Source organism: Nilaparvata lugens, chromosome X (assembly GCF_014356525.2).
Source record: "Nilaparvata lugens isolate BPH chromosome X, ASM1435652v1, whole genome shotgun sequence".
Classification (NCBI taxonomy): Eukaryota; Metazoa; Arthropoda; class Insecta; order Hemiptera; family Delphacidae; genus Nilaparvata; species Nilaparvata lugens.
Window position 1 is genome coordinate 78245716 of NC_052518.1, and position 15748 is coordinate 78261463.

Consider the following 15748-nt stretch of genomic DNA (forward strand, 5'->3'; position numbering starts at 1 on the left):
TAGTTGTGGCAAATTGTAAAAGTGTATTCTCACCTATAAAAAGAAACAGAGTTCTTTCATTCTCCACGATGCAATCAAACAAAAATCCTAGTCTTGGTCAATTCTAGAACAAAAAAGTCTGATCTCTGTATTCTTACAAGGTAGCTGTTTAAAGATAATTCAGCATTGAAGTTTTAGTGCAGCATGCATTTCTACAATAGCCGCAATCTCTGTCAACATCTGATGGATATTTGAAAAAAAACTCTTAATCTCACTTGGCCTATGAAATTGTAAGTGAAACTAGTTCTGGATTTGACTAAATCCCTAAATATCGTTGACAAATTCGCATAATGATGACATGGCTCTCCTGAATTCAACTCCTACTTCACTTTTCAAAACTTCAATACGCTGCAAGATTATGGAAACTTTGTGATGAGGAGAGTTATGAAAATTCTCAATAAAGATGGAGTGATACAGGTGGACATAGCTTTTCATGTCTATGGTCTAAAATCAAACAAAGGTAGTGAACATATTAGAAGCAGCAGAGTAAAAGAATCACTCCAATAATATGCTCTCCAAACCATCGAGACTTGATTTCTAAATCTGTGGCAGAGATTTATTAATGTGACATGCAAGAATCTATAAAGGAATTATCCATACGTTAGCTACGTGCAGGAGTACATACATTCATTCATTCATTTGTGGATAAAATTACAAATCATATAAATATGTTTGGGAAAGAATAGCAGGCATGGCCCAAAACTATTCGAATCCCAAATTTTGATACTGAATAACTTGTTACCATTTCAAAACAGTCTGAACGGGAATACCATAATGGATGAATCAATCAAAAGTTAGTGAAATATTATTATAATAATACTGTTAGAAATAATATGAATGAATATTTAAATTTTCATTTCATTTTGATTTGACACATATCTATTATTATATTGGATATAATTTCTCAAAAGTCCACGACAAACTGAAGATTCACGAAAGATTAACATTTTCATACTAAAAATAATCATTATGATAATGAATAAATGATGAATTCCATTTCCACCATGAAGAACTAAGAAATTCCACAAATATTTCTTGGAAACTAACTGACACTATAACAAGTAAACGTGGCCAGTGTGCAATTAATAATATAATTTAGCCTGCAGCGCATCACAATAAATTAATTTGAAATAAAAACAATAGAACATAAACATATATAAATATTAACTTTATTCTATCCTAATATATTTCTTGAAACCCAAGTTTCGTTTATTTCAAACAGTCTTTTATTAGTTTCCTTGCAGAATGAGATGAAGTTTGTAATTTTGACCATAATTAGTATATTATGATGAGAATTATCAATTATTAAGGCTTGAGAGTTGAAAAATCGTGTTCAGCGACCGAAAATACATAAGATAGCGTTCCTGAAATACATAATTTGAATGCATAGACTAGTAGGAGCGATGCGATAGACAGGCCATTACGCACAGTCATTAATCAATCATGGGGGAGGACCGCGCCGCAGCGTAACAGTGCTACTTATCCCCCTCCCACCGCCGCATCTATGATCGTAACCCCCAAACTATATATATCATTGGATTCAGCAAGAAACGGCCTACAACGTTTATTGGGAGCCTTTTCCTCTAAGTCGGCTAATTACTTGAATATTCAAGAAATAACAAAAAGTCCCTAATAAAAAAATACATTTTTCGAGATATTTTATTTTTTTACGGAAAAACTAAGCGGTTTATCGCAAAAAAGTATAGGACTACATTGAAAGCCAGTTATGTGTACATAATATTGAGAAAAAATTAAAAGCTGTACTATGAATAGTAACTGCAGGACAGGCGATTTTATAAACGCGCGTTTTTTACAACTTACCCCCCTCCCCACCAAGCTGTCGACCACCCTGGGACGTGACGACATCGAGTTTCATATACACTAAAGACCCCCTAACAATAATCCGAAGTCAAATTCTCTGCCTCTCTCATGTATGCTCAATGTAAGCCAGCGCCTGGACTAAATGGCAATGTTCAAGTTATAAGGTACGACTGGTGTATCCGCGAGTGGGGTTGTACGATGAGTCATGCTAGTGTGAGTAGAGCCTCGCAGTACAACAGTATTCCTTGGCATTGGTTATTAATAAATTACTTCATTTTCAAATTGAGTAAATGTATCTTCTACAAGTTAGCTGTAGAGTTATATAATTTGATTAACATGAATTAGCCAGCTTCACTGAGAGTTGGAATGGCTGTATTCTGGAATTTCAAGTCTGTATCTTGTATTAAAGATGAGGAATTTGTTTGAATCAAACTAATTGCTTTCTATTGAAGAACAGACAGTTAATTGGCTCTACACTGAAGCAAATTGAAAAAATATGAACAGCAAAAGAATACAAAGATTAAAGTGAATAATATGATAAATTAATAGGCCAAATAACGAAATGCTAATTGAAGAATTGAGGTACAAAATAGGGAAGAAATTTTAAGCTTTTCCAACTATGGTTTACAAGTACAAGAAAGTTTGTGAGAGGAATAAAATGTATCAGTGTAGAAGGGATAGGATACGTTAAGATGATTTTTTTCCCTCACGATGATGCATACATGAGCTCTAGGTTTGTACGGGTAATGAGACGAATAATAAAGATAGATGAGTGGACCTACATTTTTAGGTAAGTTCCGAACCACTAGGAAGCGATTTTTCAACTTACGAATCATATTCAGAGGAGTTGGCTCAAGTGGTCTTCCTTCCAACGGGAATAGCGCATGATTCTAAACTTATCTAAGCGATAGCATAAAGACAAAATAGCATAAGTAGATATTCCATTGTATAGCCTATAAGGCGTTTATGTTGCAACTTTTACTGTAAACTCAAGCCGATTATTGTCGATTTTCACGGTTTTGGCCGGGTGAGAGTGTATGAACGGCACCGTATGAGAGACTACCAATGTCACACAGCTTCATGGAAAAGAACTACGTGGACTATCGGCTTGAGTTGACAGTAAAAGTTGCGACATAAACGCCCTATACCATGGCATATCTAGTTATGCTATTGTTTCTCTATGGCGTGATAGCTAATGAGCACGATCACTGAGTCAAAACCGCTTCCGGTTTGAAAGGTAGAAATAATTTACAAAAAATAAAAATTCACTTAATTTAACAGTTACAGTGGCTATCATTAATTTGAAATTTAGGTACTTTATTGTTTTGCAAGAGCTTTTCAATTTGTATGGATGATACGGAGAATCATAATTCAAATTGAAGAATTATTAAATATTCTATCTGATTCACATTAATTTCTCGAATTCTTATTTAGATACCTAGTCCTGTCATATATATGAAAGGGATATAGGCCTATGGGTTAAAATAAACAACAATGATACATGATTCTGAACTGCCTTGACAAGCTGAGAAGAATGAGCTGTAGTATGAGGAGATCCGATCATTTTGTCAAAAGTAAATAGTGTTTAGAAAGTTGATTCGTGTGGTGTCCTTATGCGTACCTCTCCGCTAGGAAATACTGGAATTTAGTGCATCTAACGGATGATTCTGATAGAAAATGATTTCAGAAACCTGATTTCAGAATATAATTTGCAGAATCACGATTTTAGGGCAATAAAATTTAGTAATGATGGTTGAAGTTGGAAATTAGGTGATTTTTTCGAAGTACAAAAAGCATTACAACAATGTGTACCTAGAAATCTATAACAGATAAAGCGATCTTCCTGGTCTCAGCTTGTAGAGCACAAAATAATTAAGCCCAGAAAGATATTGAATTATATATAACATTTGAATGATGCCAATCGGAAGATAAATTAAAAATAACAATTCATCAAAAATTTTTTTTTAATGTTTATGATTTTTTTTCAAATTGTAACTTGGTATCATTTTATTCGAAATTATATTATCTAAAGACAAAGCAATCGTGAAGTTATTTGTCTGATGGCTGGATTTAACGGAAATATCAGAAAACTGGAAAGTGAACCGAAAATACAAAGTTTTGGGGGCACTTTGTATTTAGCACAAGAAAACTTTGCATGAAAAAATTAGTTCTGGACTTCTTTCAAGTATCCAAACAATATAATGAAAAATCAGAACTATGATATGTTTTACAATAACTAATGTATACAGTGACGACTTAAAAACGTTAAAGTAATAACACCATCTAAAAAAATAGTACACTCGGAATGTCTAAATAGTACAGTAAACTTTCAGTCTGACTCTTGCATTCATTCATGAAGTACTTGAATAGCATTCTCTCAATCACTTCAATAGGAATGAATTCCTATCATCAATTCATCTATCTTTCTAGAATAAAACAAATTCATTTTAAATAATTTGATCTAGAAAAATTACTACAATTTTCCGATTAGTTTATCAACTGGCGAATTGATAAATCATAAACGTAAACATGGACTAGTTCTATGATCGAAAGTTTCTGATATATTGCAGAGGGTAAAAACAAAGTGGAGCGGCAAAGACAGATTCAAGCTTAATACAATAAATTGGCCAAAACATACCGCTCCACTATTCGCCATCATTGAATGACATGCATTAAATGCATCACTTACAAGTTTGATGCCACCATAACCAACAAATGAACTAGATTCATAGCCATAAAAATAATTATCATCTTTTGTAAAATTTCATTGCTTTGAAATTCACTTTGTGTAGAACTTATTTGCAATCAATTGAGAAAAAGGTCCAGCGACTACGACTGGCCGAAGGCCATGCTTCCTGAATAGAATCTGATGTAATTATATATTGAAAAACTTGAAGATCCCTCACCACCAAAGATAGCGGCAGCATCAAGGAGGTTGGCCGGTTCAACTTGAGGCTGATCTGCTCTTTCGTTTGATGGCGCTCGTTCGCCATTCTCTCTTTCCATTGCCGGTTGCGGCACACTTGAACGACAATCGCGCCACCTAAAAACACACAAATCACTATTATATTATATACTATATACACTATATACAGAATGTCCCACGACAGGTAAACTAGCCAAAGACCATAAATTCTACATGACATTTTCAACAGAAAATGCCCAGTAAAATGTTCTTATACCGCGACATCAGTTTTTCGATGAGCAGCCAATAGGAAGCGCCCTTCCCCTATCACTCTATCTTTAGCTGTCTCTCTCTACAAAGATTTCCCCTGTCTCTCTCTACAAAGATCTCCCCTATCTCTCTCATATAGGTAAGAAATCACCTTGCTATGCTTTCAACAAAGGCTGTTTCAATGACCCCCACTCCACCTCCCCATGTCACATGACCAGTCTTTGACAGCATCCAAATCTTGTTTCACTAAGTCTGTATGACGTCATTTCTCAACTATCTTACTATAAATACCACTGCATTGATCTGCATTCGTTCAGTTTGATAGTGTCAACGGTGCAGTAAACATGGATACTTCTAAGGTGTTTAATGTGCCTATGCTCTGTGGTAATAAAATCAAGCCTACCAATGAGCGGTTTGGTTTGTGGCTTCTATCAGAAAACTTGTGCAATGACAACCTTGTGACAGACATTGGAAATATTGATTACACTGCTGGGGAAAAACTGTTTGTGCAGGATGACTCAAATCTTGTGCCTATTACAGAACCTTTTTGTGACAATATAATGCTTGTGAAAATCTGTGCTTTGGATGATTGTGAGGCAATGGATAAGAGACGTTTTGTTCTAAAAAAGGATATATGTGGTGCATTCAACTTATATTTGAGAGGCAAATTCTCTAATATGGTGTCAGCTAAACATGGAGTCAAAGCAAAGCTGCCTTACCTATTGGACAGTGGAAGTGATATGTCTCAAAAGATTCTACAAGTGATTGGCAAAGACAATTACAACAAAGTGAAACAAAAATTCCAGGAACCAGTGGGGATACCTTACAAAGTGGAGCTTGCAGATGTCCCAATTGCTACATTGACGGAAGACCTACCGAGAATATTGGAGCAGCTGAGGAAGGAGCACTTCTATCTACTAGACTTGGACATATCACAGGACTTTGCTGGAATATTCAACAAGAATGGAATGTGTGACTTTCTAACTACAAATCATTGTTTCTGCTTTCAAGGAGAATATAAAGAAGACTATAATGTGATAGTAGATAACAATAAAACTGTTGGGATTGATTGCTTGACTTGGGTTAATAGTAATGTGAGGGTGAAAATTTATAATAAGTTTGTATGTCAAATCACAAGCCCTGGTGTAAATAAGCAGTTAGGTAACCATATTGTAGACTTTATTGCCTGTCCAGATACAATATTACGGGAAACCTTTACCTCTGATGCAGCTAAAATGCATGGTATTACACGTTTGGTTTAATCTATAGCTACAACTTAGCAAATAGAGACAACAGCAAAAACTTTGACCCTATTCAGGATAGCTTGTCACTTTTGAATGATAGTAGAAATTATTTCCAAAATGCTCCAATTTATTCTGTGTCGTTGGCTAGAATGTGGAGAAAACTGACAAATAATTTGAAAAATAGTTGCTGTTTGGTCTATAATGATCTTCTACAGTATGTTTACTGGGGTAATAGCAATACCAAGAAATTGACTGGAGTACAAGTAAAGCTAACCCACAACATAGAAATAAAATAATTTCTTATGTTATTTCTGCATTCAGTTTCAATTTTCTACCTATCAATTATATAGAAATTTTTGAGGATCCATCCAACAAAAATAATATCAGTTTCTCACAAAAGCGCTATATTAAGAGTGGTGAGACATATTTCTTCAAGTTAACCACAGTTTTCTCTACATTATCCAAAGTTGTTGACCTAGATGAGTTGGGCCTTGTAGCAACAGGTAACTTGATACCACAAGTCTTAAGAAAACGAGCAAACATAACCTGTAAGCTTCTTCCATACCCTGTTAAAGAGATACAGCCCTTGTCTCCTATCACAGTGTTATCAGCCAAGAAGCGTAAGCTGGAACTAGATGAAATTGATCTAAAACGGAGGAAAATTGAGTTTTTTGAGGCCACACAGTCATTTAGGGAACAGCATAAGCAGCTAGCAGAATTTGAGAAAGAAATAGAAAATTTGAGAGAGGAACTTGTGCCATATTTCCATTCACATTGGCTAAGTTTTGATCTAAGTGGAGTGTACAATGTGACTGCATTTACTGTGAATAATACTGGGAAATTCCCATATGTAGGTGTACTGCGGGAGAAAGATGATTTGAAAAATGTTTACTTTGTAAAGGGGTGCCATAAAAATGTTTTTATTAATGCATACAAAGCTATAGAAACTCTCAAGAAAGAGGGTTATTTTGTAATCCCTTACAGTGACAAAAAAGAAATAATTTGTCTACCAAGGGAAGAGAAAATTTGTGTATTTACAGTCAATGGTATGACAAGCTATAATGGACATACATTTCCTAGAATAGAATCACTTAAGTTTCTGTCAGATGTTTGGAAAAACTTGGAAGACACTCCCTTCACACAAAAAGAAGTGGAGCAGTATAATAACATCACAATGCTGGAAATTAAAGGTAAAGTGAAGGTAGGGGATTGCAGAAGATTAGAGAATCTACAAGAAGGAACAGAATTGGTCATTATTGCAGTCAAACAGGTATGCTGTAGAAACAAGACTCGGTATATTCTACAGTTTGAAACCCTGGAAGCATTGTATGTGTCAAACTATTGGTTAGAGGAAGAATTTGAAAAGCCAAACATAGATTTGAATTATAAAATTAGAATCAAGCTAGATGTTTTCAAATATACACCCAGTAGGAATAAGGAAAGAGTTACTTTCTGTATTTGATTGGCCCATAGATATGCTTTGATGTATGTATAATAATTTAAAAATAAAGAAAATTATTGTGACATTGAGTGTTGACATTGACTTCTCCCCCCCCTTCTCCTCATTTCTCCTCATTCCTCTCTCATTTTTTCTCTCCTGCTAAACCAGTAATACCATTGTCCTGGTAAACCAGTAATACAATTGTCCTGGTAAACCAGTAATACCATTGTCCTGGCAAACCAGTAATACCATTGTCCTGGTTTACCAATAATACAATTGTCTTGATTTCTCCTCATTTCTCCTGTTTTTTGACATTTCTCTCTAATTTAATAAATGTTTCCCGTCGAAAATCATGATTATCTTTCTTTGTAAAAGCCTCAAGTTTACTTATAGATGTCAGAGTGCCTACATTTGGCATTGTAAGAGGTGACTCATGCAAACAAGGAAGAAATTATTGCAAGACATTGTGAAATTGGTATGAGGATAGTAAAGTGATAGTTTGATAGTATTCACTCTCTCAACCCTACAGTGGGAACTGGATTTGGATGCTGTCAAAGACTGGTCATGTGACATGATGTGTGCTCATGTGAGAAAAGTCGAGAAAAAGTCACGCAGAACATACACTCTCATACTACTAACCATATCCTTGAAATTGGCTTTTGACTAATAGTTTTCTAGTTATTAGTGATTTCAAAAATCTCGAAAACTAATGTCGATATAAGAAAATTTTACTGAAAATTTTTGGTCAAAATTTCAGGTAGAATCTTGAGGTCTACGGCTGTTACACCTTTCATGGGACACACTTTATACTATAACACTATATACCCCAACCGACCTCAAGTCATACCAATCGAGTTACAAATTTATAGTGATTAAGGTGCGTACGGATATACGCGCCTCGAACACGCTCCGCACTCGCTCCGATCATGAACGTTACGCGAGATGCTACGCAAGGGTTCGATTGAGGTTCGAAGGATGATCGCACGCTTGTCGTTTTGTAGACTTCACTACAACCTAACCTCACAAACGTGAAATGTTCAATCCAGCTGATCGGGTGACAAAACTAAATAAAATATTCTGATCAGGGGATTGCTGGGTAGAATAATAATAAATTATATTTATATAATAAACTGATAATAAAAATTATGATTACTGCATTTATTTTAATGTTTCATTATAGAAGGTAATGTCTGTCAATGTTTCAATAGGTGAAAGGCTTGGTTGTGAGTTCGGCTTCTTTTTTCTAAATGCTAATATGCTGGTACTTATTATAAATGCTTTTATAACTTTATATTATTTAATTTTGATAATTTAATAATTAATTATTAATTTTGATAATTTTATTTGCTAACACAGAGATCGTAACTATTAACAAACATTACAAACAAAACCGTTAACCGCGCATACCCAACTATTGGTTAGTTCGACCTAGGAGCTTGCCAAGCTCGACCTCTGTTACCCGCTCTTCACGCGTTCCACTCTTGCTCCCTATTCGATCATCAATCGATCTGCTCGAGTGACGTTCGATTGCGGAGCAGAGCGAAAGTCTGTACGCACCTAGACAAAAAGGTGCAGAGCTGATCGGTTGATGATCGGAGGTGGAGCAGGAGTGGGACGCGAACAGAGCGTGTAACAGAGCTCGATCTTGGTTAGTTCCTCCTAGGTCGAACTAACCAATAGTTGTGAATGCGCGGACAACGTTTTTGTTTGTAATGTATGTTAATAGTTATGATTTCTGTGTTAGCATATAAAATTATCTAAATTAATAATTAATTATTAAACCAACAAAATTAAATAATATAAAATTATAAAAATATTTTTAATAATAGGTACCAGCATATTAGAATTTAGAAGAAAGAAGCCGAACTCCCAACCAAGTCTTTCACCTTTCAAAACATTGACAGACATAACCTTTTTTGTAATAAAACATCATAAATGCAACGAACATAATTATCATCAATTTATTATATAAACATAATGTATCATTAGGCTACCCAGCAATCCCCTGGTCAGAATATTTTATTTAGTTTTGTCACCCGATCAGCTGGATTGACAGTTTCACATTTTGTGAGGTTTGTTTGTAGGGAAGTCAACAATACGACAAGCGCGCGATCATCCTTCGAGCATGATTCGAACCTCTACCGAACCCTTGAGTAACGTTCATGATCGGAGCGAGTGCGGAGCGTGTTCGAGGCGCGAATTATGTTCTGTACGCACCTCAAGAAAGCACCAAGCATAATTTTGAGGTGCACTTAAAACTTTTTTGTCGTTATGATTTGAATTTTTTCAATTTTTGAAATGAGAAATAACTATTGACTCTCTAGAACTGCGCTGGATTCCACATAGAAATATTCCAAGAAGTTTTTATCTGAGTCCCACAAACAAAACAGAAATTTTTAAAATGATTAATAACTTAAAAAATAAGAATAGTGTTAGTTACGATAATATTCCCATCAAGGTTTTAAAGGCATGCGGTGATGAGATTGCTGATCCTCTTGTTTTCATTTTGAATCGAGTCTTGTGTTTCCTGATGCATTGAAAATTGCAAAAATAATTCCTCTATTCAAGAAGGGTAACAGAGCAAACATGAAAAATTATAGACCCATTTCTGTGCTGCCAGTCTTATCCAAGACTAGCAAGAACCCGTGCTTCGCAAGGATCTATTTTAAAACTTGACAAAATGAAAACTTGACATATGAAATTTTGAAGAATTGAGAATAGGCCTATAACCATCCTTGGTTGATTAAGAATCTATAAGCAAAATTTCAAGTTAATTAGTCCAGTAGTTCAGACGTGATGATATTCCTATATTCCTATATATTCCTATATTCCTATCCCGTACGTGCATAAGCCAGCTCTTTACTTTATATAATTATTATAGATATAGTTAACGACTGCAAGAGATAGGACTGTGGAACAGAATAGTGGTGAAACTATGTTAGCGCCAGAAGTGTCTCAAACACTTTAGTAGGTACTACATGAACTTTTGAAAGTGATTTGAAAAAATGTTAAAACAACAGAACTGAATCCTTATCATTCTACCTTCATTTAGAGAGGCTTTTGTTTGAGCTGAAATCTATTTATAAAAAAATGAATGTCTGTTTGTGTGTATGTTTGTTTGTTCCCTGTAGACTTGAAAACTACTTGACATAACGGCATGAAACTTTGGGAATATGTTGTGTGAATATTGGGGATGGTTTTTGAACAGAAATTTTAATAGGGGTGCTAATAATAATTATTTATTATTCCATTCTACATACATATGTTTTGAAATTTTCGGCCGAGCAGCTACTGAAGAACGAAAAGATGATCATGATTCAAGATCATATTGTGATATTATGATTTAGCATCTAAAGTTACCAGCTGTAATAAACATGTCACCCTGTGATAAATTATTGTGTACTGGTATTTAAACGGTAGTTAGGAGTTGAAGTGTAGTTGATTGGTACCAGCTGTTGATAATGGTTCCTTAGAAGACCTATACAAATAATTATCACTCCCCTATCATTGAGAAACTGGAAAATGTTGAAAAAAATTATTCACCTAATGAAAGAGAGTATATATATATTATATATGTATAGTATTCATATTGCATTCATTAAAATTACTGAAGAATGAAAGAATAATTTACAATTTTTTGAATTTATTTTAGCTTATATTCATCCTAAAATGGAAAGAATATGGAATTCTGTGTAATTCATCGTACATCGCATATTTCCTGGACCATATATCGACAATCTACAGCTATGAAAACATTAAATATTTTTCTTTGAAACAATGATATAACCTTTTTTTTAATTGAAAACTTTACTGATAGATATTACTACCAATTGATTGAGAAGAATAATATGTTTTCGGAATAATGAATGCTGCATGACTAAGCACATAGGAAGTCCGTATTGAGATGTAAATGAACATGTTGATTGCCAGATAAATTTCATGATTCACCAAATAAAGTCAAAGGTAACATGAGATACATTGGCGGTACGAAGTTCGCTGTAAATTAAGCTTTATTATTAATAGACAACGTTGAAAAAGACAGGCTCAATCACCAGGAATACTATAAATCTATGAGGGACCAGTAAGCCATAATTTTGAGTAGTTCAATTACTTCCATTATGGACACTGGATACATTATGGACAATCAATACGTATGAAATATATTAGCTACCGTACAGAATAAAAAAAATTTGATTGCAGTGATCCCGACTACTGTATTATGAATAACCATTTGGATCAAATACAAGGAATTACTCGCATCTCTCATCAACTCGTAATTTTTATTCAAAAAATATTAACAATATATATATATATAATATATATATATATATATTAAGTTATAGTTAATAAACTCACGGCTAGTACTCAAGTTTGTCTTTTTCTGGCCGTGCTACAAATAAATGTAGGTATATGTTTGACATTTTGCTTCTGTAATCTTGTTGTCTTTTAAGAAAGTTTTCAATTGATTTTTGATGGCAATAAAAAAATTTGAATTTGAAAAAAGAATTATCAACAAATTCCTAACCAAAGAAAACCTTTGTGCTCTGTTCTAATCGGAGTGTATGAGACTCCATATACAACTGATAGAAGGCGCAAACCGAACTGGCCAAGCATACAATGATGGAACAAACACGTGGTAGAACAAGCTCGTGCTCTAAATCAACGCAAAATCAATTCGATCAGCTAATTGATGAAATTGTTTTAAGCTTTCCAATGATTACAACATATGTTAGAATATAATGTGTGAATTATCTCAGTTCCATATGGTGTTCACCTTACCATAAGCTTACTTAATAGGATCCTTTTTTATCCTTTGAAATCCTAAGAGGCAAAATATCTCAAAATCCGTTCTTAGTGCACATCTAGCATGTTTGAAAAATATTTGTGCAAAGTTTTAAGTCTGTAGGCCAATTAGTTTGAGCTGTAGTGTGATTTTACATCAAAATTTTCGAAAAGTGCCCTCTCCTGAACCCCACTGTGCTCCTGATTGGAATTTTTCTGCATAGATCTGATTTTTTTCGTACCTGAACGAAAAAGTTCCTCATGACTTTGCTGTGCAATGAACGGTTAAAAAGTGAAAATTTTGGGAGGCCCAGCTCCCTCAGGGGGGGGGGAGCAGATTTCTGAAAATCCTTTCGTAGTGGATGTTTTGAGGCTACAATAAACAAGAAGAAGAAGAAGAAGAAGAAGAATAAGATAGATTATTATGTTGCTTTGGCCTGTGATCTGTATAAAATGTCCTGAAACAACTAAAGGTGCGTCCACACATGCCGAACCGAACCTCGAACCGCGCAGCAAACCGTGCATTCCTCCGAACATCTTGCCTTTCAACGAACATGAGCATATGTTTCATAATGTTAAAAATCAGCTGTTAATCATTCGCCGTACCGTACTCCGAACCATTCGCCGTGCCGCTTGCCTCTGTTCTAACTGCTCGCCTCACCTCACTCCGAACGCTGAACTTTTAAGCCAATCAGAGCCCTCGATTACAATTCACCGTGCAGCTCGCTCCACAATATTTTGGCTATCTATCACAAGTGGAAAACATGCGAACATGAATACAGAAGTATGGGCAATTTTTTATTTGATTATGTTTTTCATGTTTTGAAGACGCATTCACGTCAAGTATTCTAGAAGTTACAGTTGATGGACAAAGGGGTCGTGGCAGACCCCTGAGAAAATTCAGAAGAGATCTAAATCTGTCCATGCTACTCTCTTCCATTGTATATAGTTTATAGCACCCAGATCCTTCGTCATTTGTCTTAGATACTGTAGATAATGAAGAGTTCATTGTTACGAATGATAAATTGATCTTCTTCTTACAGCTCAATCATTTGATTGGTTGGCAGCCTTACATCTAAATCTGTCCATTGCTACTCTCTTCCATTGTATATAGTTTATAGCACCCAGATCCTTCGTCATTTGTCTTAGATACTGTAGCCGGGGTCTGCCACGACCCCTTTGTCCATCAACTGTACCTTCTAGAATACTTGACGTGAATGCGTCGTGTCTTATTATGTGTCCAATCCAAGAATGTCGTCTGCCCCTGAGAAAATTCAGAAGAGATCTAAATCTGTCCATTGCTACTCTCTTCCATTGTATATAGTTTATAGCACCCAGATCCTTCGTCATTTGTCTTAGATACTGTAGATAATGAAGAGTTCATTGTTACGAATGATAAATTGATCTTCTTCTTACAGCTCAATCATTTGATTGGTTGGCAGCCTTACATCTAAATCTGTCCATTGCTACTCTCTTCCATTGTATATAGTTTATAGCACCCAGATCCTTCGTCATTTGTCTTAGATACTGTAGCCGGGGTCTGCCACGACCCCTTTGTCCATCAACTGTACCTTCTAGAATACTTGACGTGAATGCGTCGTGTCTTATTATGTGTCCAATCCAAGAATGTCGTCTGCCCCTGAGAAAATTCAGAAGAGATCTCTTTTCCACTACCCTCTGGAATATCTCCTCATTCGTAACTCTGTCAGTCCATTTTATTTTGAGCATACGCCTCCAACACCACACTTCAAAAGCATTTAGAGTCTTTTCCTCAGCCTTACCAATAGTCCACGTTTCAGACCCATAGAGAGCTATACTCCAAATGCAACTCTTTATTAGTCTCTTTCTTATTTCCAACGATAGACTATTTGAGGAAAGAAGCTGCCTTTTACTGATGAACATACCCTTAGCTTCTCTGATTCGGCGCTTTATATCTAGTCTATCTTTTCCATCCTCTGATATAATCCTTCCAAGATATTTGAACATTTTAACCTGCTTCAGGGCGTGATAATCTAATTTAATGGACACAATATCTGGGACTTTTGAGCGGCCATAAATTCTGTCTTTATCAAATTTATTTCGTAGAATCTCATGCAAGGTGGTTAGAGCTCTTTCTAAACTTATCTTATTCTCTGCTATTATAGCTATATCGTCTGCGAAACGAAGCATCTGAATCCGAACTCCATTTACCTTGATGCCACTACAGCACTCCTTGCATTCATTAATAGCTTGCTCTATATAAATGTTGAATGCTAGAGTGGGGATAAATTGATAAGAGCTTATAAATATTTTCGAATTCAAATGAAATAACTTCTGAAAAAAATAATGACTGGATAAATACCAATATTGAATTATTGTTGACCAAGAACTCAGTATATCGACAATTCATTCAACTAATTCTGTATTGATAAAATTATAATCATTTTCTCTATTGATAATCAATTTCATCAACTAACTGAAAAAAGTACTTCAATTTCCATCAATTTATTAATAGAATTATATAAATCTAAAGTGTAGGTCATATCTAAATTCACAAAGAGTTCGATTCGTGTTGGCAAGATAGATGTTATTCAATGCAGAAATCATTGTTATTTTACTAAAAGATAGGATAAAATGAATAGTTCTCTTTCAGGGGGAGTTTTGACAACCTACAAAACTCATTTTTCATTTGAAGAAATAATATCAAAAAGGTGCATAGGACCTTAATTTTTTGTTCACCTTGCCAAAATACCCCTCATTTCAATATTAAAATTTTCGACTGACTGTACAGTGAGTCAATCATTCTGTCAAGGCTTTAATAATTTTGAAATTTTAATTAAATAAAAATGGTAGAGAGTGATTATCATGTAGATATCAACACCTTTATTTAAAGACATATTAACTGCATGCGTTTTCATATTGCTGATACAACATTGATAAAACTGTAGACGTTTATTTAGCAGTCTCAAAAAACTGTTCTAGCTAAAAAATTAATAATACATGCCACGTGTAGGCTTATACATTGCATCAGGAAAACGAAGTTCAAAACTATGGTTTGCCTAAACATATGTTTTTGAGATATTTTTTTTTGATGCAGCTGTTTCACATTCACCATTATAAATTTTACAGAGTTTGTGAAAATAAAAATATTTATTGATTACCAAAACAATACTATTATTATATTAATGATAATAATTAATTATTAAAACAATACTTTTATTACAGTATATCAATAATAATATTATTAAACATATTTATCAATTATCA

At 34.6% G+C, this 15748-nt stretch overlaps 1 protein-coding gene across 1 annotated transcript in view; it reads right to left on the bottom strand.

Moving 5' to 3' along the window:
• LOC111051023 (bromodomain adjacent to zinc finger domain protein 2B) overlaps positions 1 to 15748 on the bottom strand; it is a 137276-nt gene that overhangs the window by 93964 nt on the left and 27564 nt on the right. Inside the window, exon 3 of the mRNA XM_039442064.1 lies at positions 4767 to 4903. Within this exon, the coding sequence (XP_039297998.1) occupies positions 4767 to 4903 (137 nt within the window). The remainder of the gene's footprint in view (positions 1 to 4766; positions 4904 to 15748) is intronic.